General features: G+C 38.5%; 2 protein-coding genes and 1 long non-coding RNA gene across 5 annotated transcripts in view; 2 read left to right on the top strand and 1 right to left on the bottom strand.

Annotated features, from left to right (window-relative positions):
• LOC111850302 (uncharacterized) overlaps positions 1–5070 on the bottom strand; it is a 28348-nt gene extending 23278 nt beyond the window's left edge. For all 3 annotated transcript variants that reach the window (XM_072708860.1, XM_072708862.1, XM_023824043.2), the window contains exon 1: positions 4677–5070. The gene's annotated coding sequence lies outside the window, so the exon portion shown is untranslated. The remainder of the gene's footprint in view (positions 1–4676) is intronic.
• A 6427-nt stretch (positions 5071–11497) lies between these two features.
• The window catches only part of LOC140587598 (protein unc-13 homolog B-like), a 50929-nt gene continuing 35769 nt past the window's right edge, over positions 11498–26657 (top strand). The window contains exon 1 of the mRNA XM_072708859.1: positions 11498–11687. Coding sequence (XP_072564960.1) covers positions 11666–11687 — 22 coding nt within the window. The 5' untranslated portion in view covers positions 11498–11665. The remainder of the gene's footprint in view (positions 11688–26657) is intronic.
• On the top strand, positions 15426–26306 carry LOC140587599 (uncharacterized). The gene is made up of 4 exons (XR_011989233.1): positions 15426–15515; positions 25005–25165; positions 25485–25603; positions 26078–26306. It is a non-coding gene; the product is annotated as an uncharacterized lncRNA (long non-coding RNA).

Genomic DNA, 26657 nt, shown 5'->3' with positions numbered 1-26657 from the left:
AAAAGACACTGTTTGGATGGCAGCATATGTTGCTCCAAAACCTGTATATATCATTCAGCATTAATGATTCCTTCCCAGTTGTGCAAGCTACCCAAGCCATGGGTACTAATGCTCCCCCATACCATCATAGATGCTGGCTTTCAAACTGTCTGCTGATAACACGCTGGATGGTCCCTCTCTTTAGCCTGGAGGACGCAGTGGCAATTTTGATTTGTTAGACCACAGGACAGTGTGGCCTTTCCATTTTGCCTCATTCCATCATAAATGAGCTCAGGCCCAGAGAGGTTGGCGGCATCTTTGGATCATGTTTAGATATGGTTTCTTCTTTGCATGGTAGAATTTCACACTATATTTGCAGACAGCAACAAACTGTGGTCACAAACAATGGTTGAAGCGATGCAGTGATTTCCACTATAAAATCACGTCTGTTTTTATTGCCATGCCGTCTGAGGACCCAAAGATCATGACTATGCAATATCGGTTTTAGACCTTGTCCCTTGCATACAGAAACTTTACTGTATGCTGAGAATCTTTTAATGATTGCCATGTATGAGACATGTTATACTCCCATATTCTTTGCAATATTACAAATATTGCAGAAAATATACCAGATAAGAACATTATTTTTAGATTTTTGCACTATGTACCCAAGCAGACTTTCACAGAGTAGTGAACTTCTCTCCATCCTTACTGCACAGAGACTCTGCCTCTCTGGGAGGTTCTTTCTATACTCAATCATCTTACTGACCTGTTGCCAATTAACCTAATTAGTTATGGGATATTAAACCAGGTGTTTTGTTTTAGTATCACACAAATTTTCCAGTGTTTTGTTGCCCCTGTCCCACCTTTTTGAAATATGTGACTGGCATCAAATTCAAATATATATTTATAATATATTTATCATAAAACAATAACATTTTTCAGTCCCAACAATGTTGTCTTTGGTCTATTTTCAATTACATATGTTTTTATATGATTTGCAAATTATTGCGTTCTGTTTTTAAATTTACATTTTACACAGCATTCCAACTTTTCTGGGTTGTATATTAAGACTCGAATGGTCTGGAAAAATCAATTCCATAAAATCTAATTAGTGATTTATGCCAGTGAGCATGAAAAGGTAAGGACTTAGGTAGAAGACAACCCTCTAATTGGGTAATAGGATAAAATACCCTAAAAAATAAACTCAATAAAACAAGCATTTTCCTGCATGTGAAAATGCCACTGCATAGTCCACCAAATATAAAATATTACCCTTCCTGATATTATAGTAATATATTACTATAATATATTATTATAGTGATGGTCTGTTTATGCAACCAAAGTCATTAGTTATACCGAAGCCCATGAACAGTTCGACACTTTTAACAAGTTTTTTTAAATGAAGTCTGATTAATCAACATTCAGTTAATAGCTGAGCAGCTGTCTTCATTTTCCTCGGTTTTTGAATGTGCAGGCGATGTAGGGCGTATCGTGCATGTCGAATAGCCAGTGTTTATCATGAGCACTTAACGACTTAGTTGGCAGAGATTTCCCTTAATTCTGGATGGACTCCAGCCCACTTAACTAGAAGGAAAAACCACAGGAAGACCGCCAGACAACACTAACTTTCCATGACTCTGGAATTCTCCAGAAATATCTATAAAAATAGTGTGCGACATTTATTAAGAAATAATTCTTTAATTATGAATGGTTTCATTTTGATCAAAATGTTACATAATTCCCCAAATGATAAATCAATCTTCTCGGCTGCATAGTGGACTAAACTTTTTTCCCCCCAGTTGTATTTTGTCGCTGCACTGCTGCTTCCACATTTCTTTCCTCGGCATTTTGACAGAGGACACTGATATATGCACACAATCATATTAATGTTCAATGGTCAATAAAAACACAATGAAGATTAAATCTTAAACAACTGCCACAAAAAGTACTCAAGGATTAAATGAGTACGAACGACCAGTTAATTGGTAATGCTAATCAATGGTCATTAATAAGCATTGGAACTACCTGCATTTTAATTTTAATTATTTTATGTATAATGACTCACAGTGCTGGCTAAGATACAGCCTTGACACTCTGTAACTCCTTCATAAACCATGCACTTTAGTAGGTCAAATTATTAATGAGCTTTTAAAATACAGTTAAAACCATGTGGAAAAATTACAGAACCACCTTATTTTATTTTACATAATACAATTGAATTCTTTGGATTTTTATATTTTGTATTAATGTAAAACAATTTATTGTACTAGGTACAATGCAGAATACCAACATCATAAAACAAAGAGTATTATCTGATGTTGTAGCATGCGACTCAGAGGTTAGCCAAATTATAGGCCAAAATACCTACATAATAAATAATGTTATCAGATCATGTCTGTAATTTCAAGGTTGTAAAGATAATCCAGATAATATACCTTCTCTTCTAAACGTAAAATGACTATGGTGAACACTCACATATACGGCTCCTACAGTGAAATAATATAAAGGAAGCAGGGGGCAAGGTCAGGCCAGCAGGGCAGCTGGAAGTTGTAGCTTAATGTGGCAAACTTTTAAACTGCAGCCAGCAGTTGGACAGTGTGTAGTAACCTTTCAGCAGACTGATTTATATGCATCCTGATCTCCCTATATAAGTCAAGGCGGTGTTAGGAAACAGACAAAGACTTTTTATGGCCTCTGTATTTACTCACAAATGAGTAAAAATACACTGGACTAGAGGCTGAATTAAACATATAATTACCAAAGTTCACACAGAACTCTTGAGCAATACTATTTCACAAGGCAAATCAAATGAACTGTCTTTAAAAATGTAGTTGCACTGTTTATGCATTGTTGAGTTTTATGTTGAAACTGCATAGCAATCTTCCAGCATTCAATTACCCAGGTATATTTGATTAAATGTTTGAATGTCATTCCAGTAATTCTGCATTATAATTTATTAATAGTAACACAGAGATGTACATGTCCATGGGTGGTAAGCTTTGACACCAAAAAGCCAACTCTGCTGAATGTCTTTGCTTTTCCTGATGGTAGGTTCAGGAGAATTTTACTATAAAATAACCATCTGAAAAATTGCAAGAAACATGGCTTAAGCCCAATTTAAATTTAAATTGGTGCACTCCTCTGATAAAACTATATCACAACCTTTGCCTTACGGAACCATATCTCCACATACTGCTTCTTGCAAAAGGTCTTATCACATACTCTACAGCTCATGACGACAGCTCTGGCATCAAGTGATACAAGTTTCCTTTTGATTGCCTCTGTACAGAACTACAGCTGTGGCTCCATATGGCTGTTAAGAGAACATTGTGTTAACATGTTCACTGCTTTCATTGTTAACAAAAAGATATAAACATATTAAAAGTATTTCAGTCAGCAGTATTTAAACAAGCATAATATATTATAGAGACACATTTTATTCTTTCCTGGAAATATAGTACTATTTTCTCCAGTTATCTTCTGTCACACTTTCAACATTTCTGAATTGTTCTACAACATATGATGAAAAATAGTGATCTGATTCAGGGCTAAGTAGCAGAACAATAAACAATATTCTGTTCATTTTTTTAATTATGTCAATTAGTGAGAAAATCAATTGGATAAAGGCTAATAGCCAACACCAAGGAACATTATTCACAAATAAACTAGCAAATGAATACATTTTAAAAATAATGATGTAATTTGAACCTAGTTTGAATATTTCACAATGTGAAATTGTGCAATATTCGGTGTGGACACAGGTTGACATCACAACACATTGCATGTGTTCTGTTATAAATTAAAGATTAATATACATGTTTGAGTGTTCAGTGAAAAAGGTCAGTAAAAATCAACAACCTGCTGTACTTAATTACAATAACACAATATTCATTGAGTAACATCTCTAAATTCCTAGTGGAGTGATCTTATTTGATAATTAATTTGATTAAATTAAACAAATCTTAACATTTCAGAATTTCTTCATAAATTGTCTAAAAGGCTATGTACAATCATAATTCTAAAAGTACTAACTAAATATATGTAGATATAAATATACTATATTAAAATTGTGTTAACCTTGTAACTATAAATGTTTACTAAGGCACATATCAAATACGCACGAATAAAATGAATCCAAGTCAACCTTGACAGCTCATTCACATTATTTACCTAATAATGACACATAGCATGATAATAAAATAAGAATTTGGATCTAAAGTAATAGGATCTCAGGACAAAGCAAAGAAACGCCCCCCATTTAAGAAAAACACGTCGATGTTCATGGCTGACTGTGCACGACAATGTCATTCATGTACACGGCTATCTTGTAAAAATGCTGACAGATAAGAAGCGTGCCTGGAGTTTCGCTCATTAAATGTTATTCCTTTATTACGCTCTGACGACAACGTGTCTTCCTGCTATTTACAGAGAACTAAACGGTTTGTTCCTTTTCCTGTTTGGTGGTGTGTCATTCGTACTGTCTAAAATACGTTACTATCTGATAGTACTGAAATGTATAGATATTTTTGTAACCATTATATATCCCATAAATAATTGTCATATTGGAAGCATGCATACAGGCTGCCTCGAAAGAATCTAAAAAGTGCCTACCTAGCTAGTGACATAATGGTTTCAGGCTTAAGCCAGCTACCAGGCGAAACACAAACAAGTTTAACCGTAAGCGTTGTACTCACCCACTGCACTTCACAAGGGGCAACAGTATCTGGCGGTGACGGGGTTAAACTAGCTACCAAACATTCTTTTCATCTGCAAAACACTGACTTTTCCACCTCACTCTACTTCGCCCTCAAAAGCTAAAGTCAAACCACTTCGAGACAAGACGATGTCTTTTGAATTCGCCTAACTAGCAAACGACTTTCTAGTTGTTGTATGGTCAGTTTCGAAAGGATGAGTAAGAGTTACACGGTTTAACCTAAAAAGCTATTTTTGGTCACATTCTCTTCCTCGCTTTACTCAACCTCAACGCCCCTCAGCGACTTTACGCTTCTAATCTTTTCATACGTGCTCCAACGACAGAGAGCGACAATGTCCCTTTAAAAGTACTCTTCCGGGGTCTTCTAGAAAATAAATAGGGGGGACGTTATATGGCACCGTCCGCCTTTCATTTAAAGGATTGGCTACCAGGATTCTTCTTATCCAATAAGAGTTGAGATTAAACGCCCACTTCCAACATATCTGCATAATTAAGAAATATTCATAAAATGCGAGCTGTCATTGGCTTTTGAGTTGTCGACGTGTATTTAAAGACACGCCCACTACACGTGCTACATTAATACTATCTGGCAATACATATGAGTGCTTTGCTTCGTAAATACAAAACAGGCGTAGAGTTAGAAACCGGGATGTACTTGACATAATAACCTAAGGTTTTTTTCAGAAATTGCCTAAACTCACCAATATATTTGTTTTGGGAGTCCTTTCGCGAAAAACGTGTTACTTAAATATTGTAAATGATTATAGTCAGCTGGGGAGCTGGACAGACAGAAATACGGTAGTTAGTTAAGTTTGGTTGAAGCTTAATTGCCCCTTTATTCAGAGAAGCTCAAAAGCAGTGAGGCACCGTTGTGCATTTCTCACTTCGTTCCTTATATTACAATCAACAATAATAATCACGGGTTTCACAGAATAAAAGATTAACAGAACAAATTTGTTTTGTTTTACATCACTTGTCGGTTCAGGATTTGTCTTGCTTAGATGCCGTGAAGTAGATGTTCCAACATCTTTAGTGTTTGTAAGATTTGTAGGTTGATCGTCATCTTCGACGACTGTAAACGATATTCTTTACAGGGGGCGCAAGGTGAGAGAGTTCAACCAGTCATTCATCCAGATAAATAAATTTGTAGGCCTATATATAAAAAAACGTTCGAACCATTTTCAAACTGCCTTAAGTTATAGAAACTATTACTGTAGCTGTCCATTCATGCCACTAGAGGGAGTAAAAAGTCAATTTCTAGAACGTCATGAAAAGGATTTGATGGGTTTTGACGGTGAAGCGCTGCTTCCTCTTTCAAAGTGAACCCTTAATAGAGCTGTGGCGGTAGCAGCGTGTACCTAATTAGTTTGGCCTGAATCATCCAAAGTCACGTCAGAACTTACTCTTCCATCCTGCTGAGGCAGTGTGGATCACAAAACTAATCACTTTAATCAGTACTGCTATTTAAAAGTAATGATGGGATTTTTAAAAAATACAGTAAAGTTAATTTACTCTTTGACTAATTCTAGTTTTATAATTTCATATGTGATATTGTACATCAGAAGTAATGGTCTTATTGTAATTATCCAGGTTAAGATGAGCCTTGTATTATAGACACAGACAAACACACACACACATTCAAGCATACATACAAAACTATACTCATAACTGTCCATTCACTTTTATGGGCAAAACCCTAATCTCAACAATGGCAACCTTAACCCCTACCCAACCCTAACCTTAACCATAAGTAACCAGACAAAATACAAGTCTTGTATCTCCTCTCCATGAATTGCCACCTTATCGTGGAGGAGGGGTTTGTGTGCCTTTGTGATCTTTGGAACTATGTTGTTGGAGTCAATTGTCCCTAGTGGGGTCTCCCAAATTGGTCCTAGGTGAGAGCCTGCACTAAGTGCCATTCACATAGACCGCCTTGACATAGAGGGAGATGTGACCTTACCCAGATTGGGGGGACTGGGGCCCTGCCCTATAGCCAGGACTGGGCTGGGAGCTTGTGGGTGAGTCCCTGGTGGCTGGACCTCTACCCATGGGGCCCGGCCAAGAATATCCCAAAAGGGTTACATGGGTCCACTACCTGCAGGAGGGGCCAAGGGGATTGGGTGCAGTGTAGATCACGGTTGGGAACAGTACCTCTGAGTTTGCAAACTGGGGTGGTGGTCCCAGTTTTTAAGCAAGGGGACCAGAGAATGTATTCCAACTTTGGGTGAGGATCACACTCCTTATCCTCCCTGAGAAGGTCTATGTCTGGGTACTGGAGAGGAAGGTCCACCCGTTGGTCGAACCTCGGATCCAGGAGGATCTTGGTTGTGGAACGCTGGAGGAGCTACTGCCTCACGCGGCGTAGTTTAAGCATCTCAAGGTCTTGTTCACGAGTGTGGGAAGGAGGCAACGGGAGATCGACTGCAGCATTGTCAGTAATGAAGAGAGAGCTGAGTCATTAGGCAAAGCTATGAAATTTACCAGTCGATCTACTTTCCTATCCTCACCTATGGTCACAGGCTTTGGGTAGTGACCAAAAAAATTAGATTGCGGATACAAGTGGTAGAAATGAGTTTCCTTTGCATGGTGTCCGGGCTTAGCCGTAGAGATAGGGTGAGGAGCTCGGGCATTCAGGAGGGGCTCAAGGTAGAGCTGCTGCTCCTCCGCATTGAAAGGAACCAGCTGAGGTGGTTCTCCAGGAGGCATCTATCTAGGATGCCTCCTGGACGCCTCCCTGGGGAGGTATTTCAGGCACTTCTAACCAGGAGGAGACCTCGGGGCAGACCTAGGACACATTGGAGAGATTATATCTCTCGGCTGCCCTGGGAACGCCTTGGTATCCCCTGGGGGAGCTGGAGGAAGTGGCTGGGGAGAGGGAGGTCTGGGCATCCCTGCTTAGACTGCTGCCCCCCCAACCCAACCCCAGATAAGTGGAAGAAAATGCTTGAATGGATGTGTGTGTGTGTGTGTGTGTGTATTTGCCTCTCCATTTTTGAACTGTATTTCAAAAGAAACGTGAAATGTTATCTGAAAATATGCAGAGGTGTCCTCATCACTATTCAATTATAATGAAAATAGAATTTCTTGTATTATGCTAATAATGACTACAATGATTGTGGACTGCATAAAGAGTGTGTTATTCTCTTTGTAGTTAGATAGTGTTCATTAGTATATGTTAAAGATTTTCCCGAATGCATTGTTTATGATATGCATAGAAAAAATGCACATTTCAAGTTTCGTCTGATAAGAGCTTCTAGCTTCCAAAAAGACTTAGCAGTCTTCAAACTGTCAGGAATAAATTATTGAAAGGCATTAACTGTTTCTGACAGCCCAGAAACACAATGAATGCAACTGAGACTGGTTGCACAAACTTACAACATACACAATAAAAAATCCTTTTCTAAAAATCACATTTTCCAACAGTCCTACTCTTTGTCATTGGAATGAGTATACAAAACAGTACCTGGTGGTTACAAATAAAGAATTTTAAATTATGAGTATTGAACTGTGAGGTCTGTTTAATTTCTGCAGATGCAGAACTATAGAAACTCGCCAGGTTGTTCATAAGCAAATACACTATAGTTTCCTTACCATTCTGGAGTTATCTGGGCAAGGATTTTCAAGGAAATATAAGAAAATAAGAAATTTACAAACGAGAGGCCATTCGGCCCATCAAGCACGTTTGGGGAGAACTTGACTAATAGCTCAGAGTTGTTAAAATCTTATCTAGTGCTGATTTAATGGAACCCAGGGTTTTAGCTTGCATTACACTAACAGGGAGACTATTCCTGTCATATGATAAATCCATCTTCCAACTGCATGCTGTGAGCATGGTCATGAAGGGGTATACCCATGGACGGAGTTTGGGGAGGGTCAGGGGAGCGTTGGCCCCCCAGTTGTTACTCATATCCTTAGCCCGACATCCACTTATCATATGTGTTTACAAAGTGTGTTTTAATAAGTTTGTATGTGTTTAAAGCATGTGGGAGGGGTATTTTAAGGCTTAACCTATAAAAAAAATGTTTATTTATATGGTATTTCTATAACGTGGATTTTCACCTATCGCTGATGGGTCTGGCACGTAACTTCTGCGACAGGCGGGGGATCACTGTACTCCATAGGTAGACAAAATAATACGTTATGTATACATCAGATACTGTATGTGCGCTAACACAAAAGCAAGTGCCAAGCAAGGTGCAGTTTATTTGAGACCTCCCCAGTTCAATACACATGTTCATTACAAGGGTATTTTATGGTCACCCAATTAGATTAACTGAAAACTAATAATCGGATCTCTTCAGGAGGCAAAAAAAATAGTCTGAAACAAACAGGAGCAAGGATGATAGATCCTTCATTTTCCATTTGCATAAGTACATTGGCATGCTTCTCTTCACCTACCTCACCATAGCTGGGGGTCACAGCACAGGGTCAGTCAAAATGTGGGGGCTCTGGGGCTAGAGGCTAAGAGCCTCGCTCACGGGTCCATAGACATGCGACTACCCTGCCGAAGCACTTCTGATTATGGGCACAGGGATGTAGCCTGCGGAGCCACTCACGGCGCCATCAACGAGACATAGGTTTAGCTTCAACATTGGTAGGAATCAGCCCCTAATCCCCCCACCCCCATAAACACACAAGGTACTCCCACAATACTCATACATGCCCCTACTGTCCATACCCAAATCTATGCACTTGAACAGGAACACTGAGAAAATGACAAGTGTGGCTGTTTGGAGAGAGATTAAGCATTGTTCTGGGTAAGTGACTGCTTTACTTAATCTCCCCATTGCATGGGGGGGGGGGTCATTGAAAATATCATGTAATGGAATATTATACACAAGATGACAGCAAGTGACAGAATGAACTTCTGCTTCAGAATACATTTAGCAGAGATGAAGTCGTAAAAGGAAAGGTTTTATCAAGCATTTTTGCCCACATTTATAGTCACACTTGTGTGGGACAGATGCCTTAATTCATCCTTTGCCTTCTGTCCTCTACGGGAGAAACAATAGATAAATTATATCGCTTTAAATCTGAGGCACCATTTGTAAGAGACATGAACCTGATATTTCAACCATATGTTATTTATAGGAGCTGGGGGTTAAGGGTTATGTACCAATTGTTAGATTATTGATCGGTAATTTTATTTAGTTAAAAAAAACAACAACAATATAAGAACAATTTGTTTTTATTGACATGAACTGTCTAGGGTGAGAAATTGCCATATCTGAGGGAGGATATATGTAAGAGTTAACAGTGCATTAATCATACTCATTAATCATCCATCCATTTTCCATACCCCCTTGTCCTATGCAGAGCTTATCCTGGATGCTATGGGTGGAGAATAACCCAGGTCCCCCCCCCCCACATTCACACCTTTGGACAACTGGCAACCACAAATAACTGTAGCATGTTTTTGGATTGTGGGGAGGAAACCAAAGACTTGGGTGTGCAAACTGCACATCGTACAGCCAAGGTGAAGCTCGAACCTTGGTCCCGGAGGTGGGAGACACTAACCACTGCACCACTGCTACCACGGTGCATTAACCAGCTTGTCTAAATAAATAACATTTTTCCCACTACCCTGGAGCCAAATACACTGTCAAAAAAATTTCAGACACAGTTCTTATATCCTTAGTTTTCTGACACCACTTGAATTAAGAGGAATTACTATCTGGACTTGGAAATCCATTTCTTTTGATTAAAAACAAATAATGTGTGGAATCGGATTGAATTTTACATCAAATGCCGTTCTAAACAGATGCTGTGTCGTTATTCATAAAATTGATGAAGGCAAAACAGGTGGTGGAGATGTTTATTACAGACACAAATAATTATGCTTTGTGTAACAATAATGAGAGAAGACATTCTGCATTTTCATTATACACTTCCTTTACTTTCTGTGACAAGCTGTATGGGTATGTGCTGGAAGATTGTCTCTTTGGTGTTTATAAGGCCAGTATAAAGCAAAATTGCTCTAAATTAGGAATGACAAGGCCTTTACTCTTAGGAGTGTTTTCCAACTCACAACCCTACCTCAAACATGAGTCACAAGCCCATGTTGAAATAAATGCATTATAATCAGCTATCCTGATTAAAATCATAAGAAATTCATGTAGGTTCACACTTCTCTGCTACAAAAATATCAGAGTAGTTTAATACAGTGTTGAAATCTTTTCCCATAATATTAGTCTGGTACCATATCCTTATGCGAAAGTTTTTGCTTAAAAAAAGTTGCACACACTTTACATTTAGGAACAGATGTTTATGATTTTCTGCTTTTTCTTATAAAAAGTGAAGACTTTCTGATGGTCATAGTGCTTACACCAAACCATACTTTGATTATAGTGATCAAATAAAACTATACCTTGAAATAAATATATATAAATATATCTATTTTCAATGTACAAGGAAAGGAGTAACTTTGGTGGGTCTTTTGGAATCTGGCTAAATTCCTATTATTGTTATATCAAAAATTATAGACATACATTGAAAGGGCTCATTTGGTAATTAAACCAAATTTCTTTACAAACTATTTACAGTTGCACAACCATCAGCGGTTCCAGTAAGACGCGCCACCTGTTAGCCGGTATAATAAAACGCTGCCCCAGTTTAACAACCAGTCCGTCATCTATTGGTCAGAGTACTTATAAAGACCGCCCACGGAAAAGATTACTTTGTATTAATGGACATTGTCCGTGTCAGTCATGTCGTTTCAATCTGCCTTTTAGGCTTCACGTATTTTAGGTGAATCTCTATTATTTTCATGATGGCGTGACTACGTTGGCAGCTCCCGCTCTCAATCTTTCCCAAATGTTCATCCAGTCTGCAAGACTGAACTACGATCCAACTTCTGCGAACAGGCAGGAACAGCCGCTGTCAATGTTGTCAGTCAGTGGAATAAATCTCCCATCTGAATCCCATTGTCCAGGCTGAACTCAAAAGGATTTTCACAAATCAGGAGCGACAATGTCTCTGCTCTGCGTGAGAGGTGGGTCTCCGCTTGGAATGATTTTACGATCGATCCTGGTTTACTTGATCTCACTAGTCAATAAGGTTTATTGACTCATAGCTAATAGTACGTACGTAACTTTTAAGGCAGGCATGCATTTTTTATTTGTAAAAAATGAGTACTGAAATATAATAATTCAAATGAATTAATCAAACCACAATATTTTTGTTAAAAATATAAAAGTTTATTAGGTGAAAACCTAAATTGATTGCATAATGAAAAATAGATTGTGTGGCATGTTGAAAGCATTTTTTTTTAAAGTTCAGCAAGAAGGATTAACGTTCAATGAGATAAATGGCAGAATTAATATAAATACATGTTACAGACAACTTCTGGTTTTTCTGTTATTCATGCAAAGACCAGTTTACTGATACAAAATGATAACTGGTGACCTATGAAGTTGCCGAGTAACATGAGCCGGTAGATAAACGTTGCATGAGCGGCGTTCAGCGGCGCGTCACGGTGATAAGGCGCTTAACTATGGGGACTCCTTTGCAGTAGCTTTGAAACTTGATTGGACAGTCGTGATGAAATAAATGTCCTTCAAAATGTTAGTTTCTGTTTTCAGATAATTAGATTTAATTAATAGGTTGTAAGTTATTCGCGCAATTTGGTCGGTATACCTGCATCCAAAAATTAACAAGTAGGTTACGGACAGGAAAGCGACCGAATAAACGAATGAATTATTCTTTTACGCTTCTCCTGTTCAGCTAGTATGAATTCTTTTGTCATTTTATAAATATATGACAGTTGTATCAGACTAAGTACCCCCATCCTATAGAACATAGGCTATTTAGTTTGCTTTAAATTCCTTAGCTGCATGGTTATTGGCAAACACATGGTAATCGTGAAACTAGCTGCATTGAACTTTATCAGCATACTAGCTCTAAAAACGTACTTGGTTTCAAGAATGCCATGTAGCAAAAATAAATTACATTTCCCTTAATTTATTTATATGATGTTTTTTATAGAATGTTTTAGCCAGCCGCTAAATAAATAAAAATACTCATGTGTAAGTAGGTTGTTCTTGGAATAACAGTTGTATTGGTCAGTATAATACTGAGTGAAATTTGTCTACAGAACCAAATATATTGTCCCTGCTCTTGGACATATGACTCCACTTCTTACTATACTCTTTATTACTGTTAACTCTATAGCTAAACCAGATCATTATTCTGTAGTGTCCACTTAATTAGAAGATCTTCCCTTTCATAGGTGATTGCCTCTTCCCTTTATTGTATTTTCTTGATGACTTACACAGTGAGTCTCTTTGATCTTCATTCAAAAGAACAGCAGTTAGTTCATGGTATTGTGCTCACATTACAAATGGATTTTATTAACTTTTACCCACCAAAACTCTACAAGTTAATGTCCTTAGATGTTTTGTCATATGGTTTCGGCTTTCACTCAAAACTTTCCAGAATAGTAACATTTTAATGCATCCATTTTCTCTGCGGCTCTCAATGCCCTAATGTAGAAGTATACCCTTAAAACCTTATGAATTTATACTGTAGATATGAGCGTTCCCAAATAAGTGATGGAATACCTTTCCTTTCACTGTTAATGGTAATGTTGTCTGTATACTGTTCCTCTTCCTTTCTTGTGAATTACATTATTCACTTGTACACGTCTTACTTCTTATGCAGCACATTTTTCTTAATAAACAGTGAAGATGCCAGCTCTTCTGAAGCATGTTTCCTGTGAGTCATTTGACACAAGTAGAATGTCTTACACTAAAACATTGTTAGGGCTGCTTGATAATGGCAAAATCATAATCACAATTATTTTGGTCAGTATTGAGATTGGTATTATTAAACAAGAATATTCATTGACTTTGGAAATATCATGCATTTATTGAACTTAAAAAAAAAACTTTTTAAAACAAGATCGAGAACCTGCTTAATGTCTTTGGACTGTGGGAGGAAACAAGGAGGGTACCTTCATAACACAAGGAGAACATGCAAGCTGCATATACACACAACGGAAACGGGGTTGGAACCCCCAACCCCGGAGCTATGAGCTAGCATGCTGCTCCACAATAAAACATAATGGGTTCAAAATGATTCTGATGGCAGTTTTTCATGCATTATTAATTTTTGCCTTGCAATGGAAGAAGTGGACCTTAGCCAAAACAGGATGGAGTACAATTGAAACTTGGTACAAGCAGCATGTAGAGATGTTTGGACTCTTTATGGGCACATGTTTGCATATAAATAAATAAATATATATATATATATATATATATATATATATATATATAAAACAAAAAAAACACTTCCTCACCCAGCATGCCCACCATACAGATTGATCACATTGAATTGTTTTTCAAATACATCACACATAAGACATGTTATATAATTTGGCCAATCAGCACAACCATCTAGTAGGAAGTCAGTCTGATGACTGGTGAATGAAGCACGGATCCAAGGTGTTACTGCCCGATCTGTACCAGCTCTCTGTTTTGTTCCTTGCACGTCTGCACTGCATTGTATTTTCTGGCACTGTCCAATCTATTCATTCCACAATTTTATGGCACACCACATTGTCTGTACTTACAGCAAACTACAGGGCTCGCTTTATTGTTTATTGAGAACTGGTGTTAAACTTGTGAAAAATGGTTTTCTTTGCTTGTCATTTTAAGTGTTCCCTCTGGATGTCTATTTCCAGTTTTGGGATCAACAAATATGCCACATCTGAATTATCAGTTAATATTTCCATTAGTAGAAATTGCTGCTATCCAGTGACATGATATTTTTCGTATACTTATTGCTCTGGTTGACCTATACGGTCACCTCTCTATGACTGGGGTACCTAACAAGACCCTGAAACACGCACTCAGACACAAGTACAGGTGCTATGCAAAACTGTTATTAAACAGGCAGAGATCACAAAGAATCTGAAACTGGAATATCTCGTTTAATATCTGGTTAAATGAACTTTAAAGATCACAGATCTTTCACTTTAATGCTCAGCCATCGCAAATGCCATAAAAAGAAATATCATTTGTGTCCGAATTCAGGTGCTGCACCGTTCAAAGGACTCTGTCTATGTCACCTTTGTAAGCTAGGTCCTTCGAATGTTTGTGCAATGAATCTTGGGATATGTTGGGCTGTCACTACAGAATCTGAGTTAACCATGGATTTGAGTCGCATGTGTACTAATGTTGAAAGCCAAATACAAATGCAACCAGAAACGAACTAAAAAAATAACTAAAACTGAAAACTAACTAAAAGCAAGCCAAATACAGAAAAACATATATGTCCTGTTCCTGTGACAGGCTTTTCCCCATGTCAATACAGATAATGAAAGGTAACCAGCCATTTTATGAAAATGTATGTAAATGCATGAAGTGGACCTGACTCGCTATACAGTAAAATCCCGTTATAGAGGACTCGCTTATAACGGAATACCGTCTATAACAGACGAGGTCCGCTGGTCCCGGCCGTGCGCCTTTAAGAACATGCAGGAAAAGCATCGGATATAGCGGACGCGCATATAACGGACAAACAATTCGGACCCCAGGGCCGCTTTTAGCTGCAGTTTTGTTCGGCTATAACAGACAGGCAGGATCCGCCTACAAGGCGCGTGGCGTGCCAGTGATATCCAGCGCAGATCACGTTCTAAAAGTAGGCATGGCGTAACAGCAGGCAACACTGATTGGTCTGTTTGGCTGTCCATCACCCGGCACGCTGTGCGTTTCCAGACGACGCTCGCAGCTGGAGGGGTGCAGTAAGCAATGAGGTCAATGTTACTACTGTACCGTATATGTATAACCACTTATAGGCCATATATATTTCCAACAGTCAGGTAAAGTTGTATTACTACATGTACAATAGAATAATCTATACCACAAGTGTGTCTGCTGGGGTGTGGCATGAGTAAATGGTGTCCTGTACTTGTGTTCTGGCCATACAGCAACTCTGCATATAACGGACTGTTTTGCCAGGTCCCTTGAAGTCCGTTATAACGGAATTTAACTGTAATTGGTAAGGACGCAGGTTTGGCTGGTTGTTTGAAGTCCATTATTACTACACGGTTGACTCAGATCCTGTAGTGACACATCCATTGGGTGGATCCTTCGTGACTCGGCAAAAAAGGAGGCATTCCTGGAGCACATTTGATGCATTTGGTCTTCGAATGCAGCCTTAAAACTGAATTCAGACACAGCCATTGACGTTCTGTTTCTGTCGTTAAAATATCGTGAGGCGAAGTGGTACAAATAGGGCACCATAAAATATGCTGTAAAGTGTAATGCTGCGAATGCCCAGACATGCAAGGTGCAAATCGGACATATACAGTCAGATATTTCACCAAGCAGTGTTTTACCGCTGTAAACTTCGTCTGGCCACAGTCGGCACTTCCTGATATGACAAATCTGTTCCACCACCTTAAAAGGAAGCATCTGACACAACTTTGTTTAATATTTAAAATAAAGTTCAACTCAAGATTTAATTACCATTTCGAAAATTATGTCTTTAATACAATATTGTGTTTTAAATTGTGCTAATAAAATTCTTAGGTTTGTTCGAGTCTAGGTGTTCTTGACAGTAGCCTAAAATTGGGAACAAATTGGGAACAAATCGTTTATTGCGATTGTGTGTTATAAAGATTACAATGTGATTTTTTGGGAAGATCGCCCACACTTAGTACAGACTACACCCATATCCACTGCTGAAAACTTCAGGACATGTTTGGGCTGGGTGATATGGCCAAAAATGCTATCATGATAAAAAAAAATTGTATCAGATGATGTCAATAATTATCATGATTCACTGATTTTTCCTCCTCAGTGAAAGTTGAAGAAACCAGATGGTTAATTGTGGTTTTATGCCATCCTTTCTTGTCAAAGCGACAGCATTTTACATTTCACAAATCTGAGGTAGGAGTTGAACAGGTTATTTTAGTCAGTGCCAACAAAATGCAGTTTGTCATTCTTCCTAGCATTTCTGAATTCTCTGTGAATTATTGTTGTGTGAATTTCTCATGGAATGAATTTACTGTGGAAATTCATTTTGGATTTTGTTTGACACTCTTATTGGATGGGTTGCTTTAGACTTACATGCTGTTCCAGTAAATTGACCTGTTGTTCTGTCTGTGTTGTCTTCTGTCTGCTGCCTGCCCTATTGCATTTTCTTATTTGTTCAATAAATCCCCCATTTGTGTTTTTACGGATGTGTCTGCGCTTGTGCTCCATTGCCAGCACTGAGAAGCAGTCACAGAGACAGTGACACCATTTCATTGTGATGCAAAACATGTCACCGGTGACACATTGGGTCAGAAATCATATCAAATTTTCCTGAAGCACTTGTAATATTGATATCGAGGAAAATTATACCGCGATAATTATCGTCATTGTTTTATTGCACAGCCCTACAATATATTATTCTTTGGTTATCGGACAATCAAAATGGAAATTGCCAGACGTTATGGCCACTTTCAGCAGCAATCATACTGTACTAAAAAGCTTATAGGGGATCCACTGCACCAGTGAAGAAAACAACAAACATAAAACATATTTTTAATATTTATATTGCTTATTTATATTCTATTTTATGTTAGTCAAATACGAGAGAAGCCTGTCATTTGAGTTTGTGGTGAAATATTTTATGGTGCTAGATATTTGTTCTTTTCTTTACTGCATATGATGATGGTGATTATTTAACACATTTCACCATACGCCTGCATTATTTAGCATTTTTTGTCTTTCAAATTAATCAAATAAAAGGCTACTTTCCAGTAATGTATTTCCTCTTTAAAGTTTTCCTTAAAATATTGTTAAAATATCGTCTCATCTCGTTCTCGTGAACCCAATATCGTGTCTTGTTTCGCCTCGTGGGCTGAGTATATTGTTGCGCCCCTACAAACTTAGATTTTTTATTACTTTTTTTACTTCAGTGAAGTTTTCTTCTGACACCGACACAGATCTTTCACTTTAATGCTCAGCCATCGCATATCTTCAGCCTGATCAATGCTTCAGTTGCGGTCTTTGCATATGTTTTGTGCTGCCATTTCATATTCAAAATGATGTGTATTTGCTGCTTGGATACTATGGATACTTACTCTTGCAGAGAGCTGTAAGTTCCAATGATTATTGACACTCCTACTAGGGATGCAAATTATCGAGTAATTCATTAATCAATAGTTGTTTCATCTTATCGATCGATCATCGATTAATTGCTAAGCGGCAATTTTTCTGAGAAGCTGAATTTCCCTCTGAATAGGTTCCATCGACTGTATACGTAACATAGAATGCTGTCTTCTATATGATATGAAGAAAAAATGCAAATCATATTCCTTACTCAAAGGTTTATTCTGAGCTCACTTGAGGGACACACGTGGAGTCACACACCCTCCTTCCCAATGCTGTTGTGATTGTAGGCTGAGAAACACTCGCTGTTTGTAGCACGGCTGAATGTGACATATTTAGGTGGTAATTCAACGAAGTTGTGGAATTGTTGTACTTCAAAATACTTCCACATATTGTGCATTTGGCGTCGTTGTCGTCATTGACCAACTTGAAGTGGCTCCATACTGCACTCCGTTTTGCCCTCTTCATCCTCTGTGTACCGTTTCTCTTTTATCTGTTGTTTTATCTGTTGTTTGCTTGTGTTCCCGCGTGTGCGTCAAGTACGTCTGGCGTCAAGTGCGCCCCACGAGGACTGGCAAGGAATTATGGGTTCAAATACAATTAATTGCAATTAATTAATTTTAATCGAGTAATTTCTTATCGACAATTAATTGATAATCGATTAATTGCTTACATCCCTAACTCCTACCAGTGTGTGCTGTTCCTATGGGGAAGGTGAGAGTTAACTCCATGAAGTAGCTGGGTTATTTGGCTCAGTGACTGCATTTAATGGGCTCAGTGTGACCTCACGAATGAGACTCCCTGTTATTCATGCTGTGAAAATAAGGATTTGTGCCTAGTGCCTACTGTATGATCTAAACCATGGGTCTCCAGTTGTGGTTCTGGAGCGCTACTATCCAGTAGGTTTTCTATTCTACCTGGCTTCTGATGAGCTACATCTGTTCTTGGCATTTACCAGGTGTGATAGACAACTCCGGGTCCGGAGTTTGAGCCCCTCTGTAAACAGAGGAACAAAACAGTTCATTGGCTGTTCATATAACACATGTTGAAGTTTACAGGCATCTGTTGTTCTTATTTTGTCTTGCCATTAAACCTACTGTTTACTGTATGTGTGTGTGTCTATATGTATATTATATATTTATATGTATATTATATATATAGCTGTAGCTCCTGATTTTCTTTGTAAAAGTAGCTCTCGTTCATGATTGTGGAAAAAGGTTGGACTCCACTGTTATACATGCTTTGTCTTTTAGCCTCTGTCCCTGAATGACATGAAGTATAGACACACGCACACCTACACACCATGGATTATACTAAATCAAAGTCTTCAGGACCTCCCTTTGAAGTCGCCCATTTTAATCACTGCTCCTTTACATATCCACACATGTTGCAGCACAAGTGATGCGGCTGCTATCTGACACATTGTGGACAAATGCAGCACACACCCATAATTGAAATTATACTGGAGTTTTGCAGTGTGCTGGATTCAAAGCAATTGCTGTTCCCTCCTAAGGAGACTTATTCCAGTGCAAATCTGTAATAGTTTAATCTCAATTTAAATGGAGTACATCATTTTTTGGGCAGTAGTGTCTGAATATACTGTACATCAATGTCAGGTGAAGTGGTAACTGATTGACAGGGAAATTTAAATAAAATGTTAACTCTTTAGCATTGCAAGAACAACTGCATTCCCATCTGTGACACCGATTTATTTGAATTACTCGTCAGCAAAGTAACAAATGTGACATCCCATCCATTATGTAATGTCTTTAAAGGTTCCATTTTTAAAATAATCTGTGAAACAATTAAATGCAATTGTGATGTATTTTTCTCAGTTTTTAAAGTGTGTGGTTAGGAGCAGGAATATATTTTAATTCCATTAAAATTGTCAGCGTTTTTATGGGTTTTATGAAGTTTACTGAAAGATGACATTGGAAGGTGGAATCCCATGTAGGAGAGTTATTTCATCTACTTGTGTAGGTCTGCTGGCAGAGAAGCAAGGGCTTGTTAATGAGTGACGGGCTGGTATTTGCCTGTGAATGGCTCTCTCAGCATCTGTCAGGGGTGAACAGAAGCCCCCCCCCCCCCCACAGCATGACTGTTTTGCTGACATTCGTTATCCTTTCTGCTGTCGGGCCGGGTCACTCTGAGAGAAACTGGGGGAAACGGAAGCCCTTGTGCTGAGAGTCAGCGCGTGGCCAGGTCAGAACTATGGGCCCAGCTGCTGGCTGAAGATTGCTTTTACAGAGTGTGTGTTGCTGTGGTCCCAGGACACAGGTCATAGTATAACTTGTTGAGTGTAAGGTCCAGCAGTTGACAGCAGGTAATCTGTCAAATTGAGGTACCTGGAGTGGTGAGGCTGTCAAGAGGCAGACCGATCACTCACATGACATGTCATGACACATTGATCATGGCAAAATGATGGGCTTCCTAATCGTCTGTACTGTACTCTCTCTAGTTATGGTCTATATGGTCTGTCAAACTGAAATATTTTTTATTACTGATATCCCCCTCAGTGCTAAGGTCACTGTACTTGAGGGTTTTTCTTTATATATAATATACATTTATTTTTATCTGAAATCTGTTGATAATTTATATAAAAAAAAAAAAGTACTTAATTTACTGGTTAATCTTGACAAAGCGCGAGACTGAAATAAGTTTATGTTGAATGGCAAGCATTTTCAAAGGAAAAATGGTGCAAAAACCACCCAGTTGCCGTGCTATAGGAGGAGTATGATTATGTGAAATGAGCTAGCCATTACCCTGAGGATGTTAACCGAACAAGGGCCATATGGTTTGTGAAATGTTAATCGGCATTAAACTTTCATCGGAATACATTCAATGGATGTATGCTTGTTGATATCCTCTATGTTGGTGGTGTAAACTTGTATGATTTCACCTGAGCTGGCACAATGCAATACCTCCGGCACTGACAATAAAATGCATTTTTTTTCCAGAGAGAGAATCAAGTACATAGTGTTGGTTTGATACAGTCCAATTATGGAGTAAAGGTCTTCATATATTCTTATATGTATGTGTGTTTGTCTGTGGATGAATTCTATCTAATTTCTTTATAGAACAGTATGGATCAGAACACACATCAGTAAGTTTTGGGTATTCATTATCTGTTTTAAAATATGATGATGTGTGTAATATTTCCTTTTGAAAGTTTTGGACAACCTTTATAATAATAATTGTTATTATTATTGATCTCCATGGGGAAATTCTCTGTTCACCTGTCCCAACTTGTTCTCTGTAGGTGAGAGTAAGCAGGCCATGAAGGGCAGCCACCCATAGCAGCGCCCAGGGAGCTGGGGGTTAAGGGCCTTGCTTAAGGACTCACAGACGTGGCAAGGCTGGGCTCAAACTGGCAACCTTCTGAGCACAGGCACAGAGGCTTAGCCCACTGAGCCACATGCTGCCCCCAAATCCATTTTCATGTGGTAGAGTTTGAGCTGTTGAGTCATAGTATTTATGTACATTATATTTTATATATAAATAAAGTATCATAAGAGAGAAGGTTCCAGAGGCAAACTGAAATTGAGAGAGTAATCCTTTGGCCATCTGGCAAGTTTACCATCAGGGAGAGTGTCACGTGAGTCAGGGTGGGCCAGGGTGGGGGGCACTGTATACCGTACTATTTTAATTTTTATCTTTTACCAAAAGTGGGTGGGAGGCTGGAGGGAATTACACTGCCATGGTGCCCGAACTTCCTCTGCTTGCTTTGTTCACAGTGTAGCTGATCAGCAGAAGTGTATGGTGTGATGGATGGGCTTATTTTAGCAGCTTGGCTTGCTACCAAATAATATCCTGACATATAACAGCTGAAGCTGCTGCTAAGTGCTGCAGATTGTTATGTTGTTACCCTATTTGATGTGCAGTGTTACAGTGTTAAATCTTTATCTGAGGCAAAAGACAAAATGTAAATTTAACAGACATTCCTAGCAATCATATCTGTGTGTGTGTGTGTGTGTGTGTGTATATATATATATATATATATATGTAACTATCTTGTTATTTTGGTAGACAGGGTATAATGAAGTATTCCTTAAAATCTGCAGGCTTAAATTCCTCTGAATATGTGGTGAGCATTCCTGATATTATATGAAAGGGTAAATTTATTTCTCTTGTCTCACTGATGTAAATAATGACTCTAGACATTTTGTAGTATGATGCAGTACTGTATCACAACACACCCATGTAAAGGCCTTGGGGTGAGTCTGTTATGAAAAGCGGTGAGTGTGTGTGTGTATTTCCTAATTTTCATGATGTTTTATTTTTTTCCTAATAATAATTGCATTATTGCCGGTAAAGTGCAAAGTTCTCGTTTTGAATTATTTCACTGATTGGTATATAAAGATGCTTTTGACCCTGGACATAAGAGGATAGACTGAATTTTTTATCCTTTTGTTGGGAGGATTCAGACCCCCAATCTGTATTACCCACTGAGCCACATTGCCACCTGTGTTTGGTTGTGGTGTAACGGTTCTGAAACCAAGACCGAAATCACAATACATTCACAATCGTTCACAATCTCATGTCGCGGTTCCACCCCCCCCAACCCCAACCGGCTGCTGTTTTTTTTTTCTTATTCATCTCCACCCCCCTAAAAGGTGGTGTGAACGGAATCGTGGATTTGGAGAATCCTTACACCCCTAGAGTTCTGCTTTGTTAGATCAATAAAATGTACATGGATATGTATTTGTGATTATATCGCGAATGCGCAGTGATCACCAGCGCTTTAGTTGAAAAATTTGGCCAGACGCCAGCTTTTCGGTGCTATATTTACATTACACTTACAGTTTGGTAAGCAGATTAATACTGCACCTAAATTTTTAACAAGGCATATTATGACGCCCAAAACTTAGTATAAATGCGGCATATCGTAATGTTAACCTGTCAGAATATAAACTGCAAAAAGTACTGCCACACCACAAGATCTCCTCTTTTAAAAGATGTTGTGGCTGCTGAGCTGCTCCTTTCTTCACTGCCACTTCAGTGCATATTGCCAAACCATAGTATACCAAAACAGTATCATGTGGTGTGCTCCGTAACAGTGCATAGGCACCGAAGTACAGACGCTCCTGTACTTACGAAGGAGACATGTTCTGAACTTGAAATGTTCGTAAGTCGTTAATCAACATCATTTTAAGGGTATACACAAGTACTAAGAATTAGTATGCTGGGAGTACACACGCTACGCTTCTGCGTGGCGGGAGTAGCGGCCAGAAGTTGTACTAGGTGGAATGGTGCGCAGAGAAAAATTGATGTTGCGGAAATAGGAGCCCAACGAACACAATTTGGACTTACAGTCCTCTTCGTTCATATGTCTGAAAGTTCGTAAGTTGAAAGTTCGTAAGTAGAGCAGCGTCTGTATACCAAACCATAATATACCAAAACAGTATTATGTGGTGTGCTCCGTTAACTGAATATAAGAAACATAAAAATACGCTAAGTTTATACAGAATACTAACTTTTTGGTGCTCTGCTAACCAAATTGTGGGCATAAATAAACATCCGTAGAGTACTGAAAAGCTGTCGTCTAAAGCTCTGGTGATCATCACGCATGCGCAATGTCATCGTATATACATATCGATGTGTGCCCTAGGAACAAGCTGCTCTTTGTATTGCTATGATTTTCTGCAATACATGTAAATGCATGCACGTTGCATAGGAAATGTATTAATAGATGGGACTGGCCTCAAGCACTGCACAGGACATCCGTCTTGAAGAAATAGGTGTCTGTTTTGTAAATGTAATGAATCGGTCTGCAGTGTATAGTTAAACTGTTTTTATTGTGTTATGGGGAGACATAAGCAGTAACACTTAGGTTTCTTGGATTTCCTTGAAGCTATGGAAGAGACTGTTCTCTTTTATGTTATAGTGTAGTCTGGCTCCTGTTTGGATCTTGTTGCAGAATACTTTTTATGCTCTATTATTGGATATGAATCATATGGCTTTGGTGACAGTTGTAGTTACTGTAGTTATAGTAAAATTGTCCAAGCAGATTAGTGACTGGTGCGTTGTGAGGTAAAATGATAAATGTTTTGGAATTTTGATATACCTGGAAGTCACAGAAAATTCTTTAATTTTTAAGGTTCCAATACAGTCTTACGTTGAGTTACTCCTTATCGAGTTACGTCCAGTGGCATTTACATCTAGGGCTGGGTATTGGCACAGATGCCTCAATTCGATTCTGATTCACAAGCTAATGACTCGACTCAGTTTCATTTGATTCCTATTCAATATCAGTCCATAACAAAACTAACAAACAAAAATTTACAAATGCAGAGTTACTAGAAACAAATTGTGAAAACCATTAAAGAAAGGCCAAAGGCTTGTTTACCAAAATCTTTCTATTTGAGGAACATATTGGTATAGGTCCTTCAAAACAAAACCAACCTCTAGACTTTTAGTCGCTTTCATTTGCTTCAGTGTTGCCCACGGCATTTGAAAAAAAAAAACAATATTCTCATGATATTATCATAACTGACAGCAAGTTAGCAAGTTATATCCAATAATATCCAGTTTCCCTTTACAATGTTTGCTTTTCTGTTACCATAAGCAGTGTACTGAATGTGACTGGTAAAGCCCTACTTCCCAACTTGCTTACATTCCTGCGCTGGAGTACGCCATAACCATGACTGACAATGTACCTGTCACTACGGGATCTGAGTCAACCGTGGATTTGAGTTGCACATGTGCTGCCCATCTGAGCCAACTGTGTTAAACTATTAAAGTATTATACTATTCAAGTAATAAAGGACTTTAGACCATCTGCAAAACTTGCACCCTTCACGGTTATAGACAGTTAAGTCCTATCACATGTATTTGCATAAATTTTCATAAAATTTATATGTATTGACACTGGCAAAGCCCCTGACAGGAACTAGACATAAGTTTTTTTTTTTTTTGTATTTAGCTTGCTTTTACTTAGCTTTCCATTTTATTTATTTTTAATTAGTTGTAATTAATAAATGAATATTAGGTGCTTTTGTATTTAGCTTTCAATGCTGGCGCATGCAAGACTCAAAGCCACGGTTGATTCAGATGCAAGGGTCTGGGCAAGATTCGGCTTGCTTACTTGCCTTCCAAGAACTATTTTGGGATACAATGAACCATGGGATTGGTCTCATGTTGCGAAGATGCATCCGATGTATACTTGATATTTGGGGCAGGGCAAGAATGACATCTGGGTATTTTTACAGTCTACTATTTCTCTTGAATATTGGAACTGGTCTTTGGCAATGGAAGATAACATAAAACGAGTACACAAGAACACAAGTATGGTGAAGTACGCATATTCAGAAGCACCTATGTAGTGACAGTATCAAGATGGCGGCACGAGGCAATTGCAACCCTCCTATAGGTGAGAGAGAAAGTAGCGCGATCTATGCGATAAGAGGACCGATACAAGTAAATTTCAGTGAAAATGTTTGCAAAGACATGGGGAAAAGGCATAAATTAACTAGATTGATTTTGTGATTTTTGTGAATGGATATTAAATTGCCAAAATCATAATATCGATATTTTTCTCCACCTCTGTTTATGTCCAGTGTCCATAGTAAGTAATGTAACCTAATTGAGATGCCTGTAAGTGGATATAGGATGTTAGTGGGTGTATCGCTTAGTGTCTATCGCTGCCTGTTGTGTAATGACCCACTATCTGTATCTAACTTGTAATACAGTAGGGCATACAAGTGATGGACAGCCCAGATTGACTTGCGCCCAGTGGTTCCAGTCCCAAATGTGAATGAAAATGAAAGGCTGTATGTGATATGAAGAATACAATTAGATTGACTGACTGGTAAGGAACTATTATTGATGTATGTCTTCCTTGTATTTTCCTATTATTGCGATTTTTCTTCTGGGTTTTTTTTCCGAGTAATCTTAGCACTCCAGCGTTCATTTGCAAGACAATGCACCTGGCAAGTCCAAAGCTGCTGTTTTCTTCAGCTTAAATTGTGATTCTGTCTAGGAACAGGACATGTTTTTTTCTTTGTCTTTTTGAATTATAATGTGGGAACACCATGGTGGCATACTGTCTAGCAGGGGTGCCTCTCACTTTTAGAGAACTGGTCTTGAGTCTCTGTCACTGCTTTATGTGCGTGGTGTTCTCCTCGCGTCATGGTGGGGTCCTCCCACAATCCAAAAACATGCTATGGTGAACTGGAGTTGCCAAAATGTCCATAAGTGTGAATGGTGTGTGTGTGTGTGTCTGTGTGTATCTTGCAATGGGTTGACCCACTGTCTTGGGTTGTTCCCTGCTTTGCACCTGTAGGTTTCAGCATAGGACCCGGACCTCCGTGACCCCGCATAGAACAAGTGATCATGGAAAATGGATGGATGGAGTTAGAATGCAACAAGTGTACAGGATTAATAATATAAAAATTTTGTCTATATCATAATATGTATTTTTTAAGTAATATGTGTATATGTAATTTAATGATAGGACAAAGAATCTGATGATTGGAGCTTTAAGGATTGATTTGTTTCCTCTTCTTGGATCCACAGGCTGTATAAATTGATGTTTCCTTTCTGATCATGGTGTGTCTCACCTGGTGTATACACTGTAGTTTTGAGAACTAGTTTCTTTTATGCCAGACACACCTGCCCTAGTTTATTTTTCATTGCCGTCATGCTCACTGAAAGGACTTCTTTTGTATGTGTGTCCAGTTCATGTAGCATTTTTCCCTGCCTTGCTCTGTCCATGTCTGTGTAATATGGTGCTTTTTGTTACTACACTTAGAATGCATTCTACAGTATATGGCTGCCTCATTTAAATCAGAATTCCAATGTCAGTGAGTTTTGTACCCATATATACTAAACATGGCATGATTGTTTCATCAACAATTTTTGTT

This window comes from Paramormyrops kingsleyae, chromosome 2 (assembly GCF_048594095.1).
Source record: "Paramormyrops kingsleyae isolate MSU_618 chromosome 2, PKINGS_0.4, whole genome shotgun sequence".
In the NCBI taxonomy this organism is placed as follows: Eukaryota; Metazoa; Chordata; class Actinopteri; order Osteoglossiformes; family Mormyridae; genus Paramormyrops; species Paramormyrops kingsleyae.
Note: the sequence above shows the minus strand (reverse complement) of the source record. Positions and strands in the feature narration are given on the sequence as shown.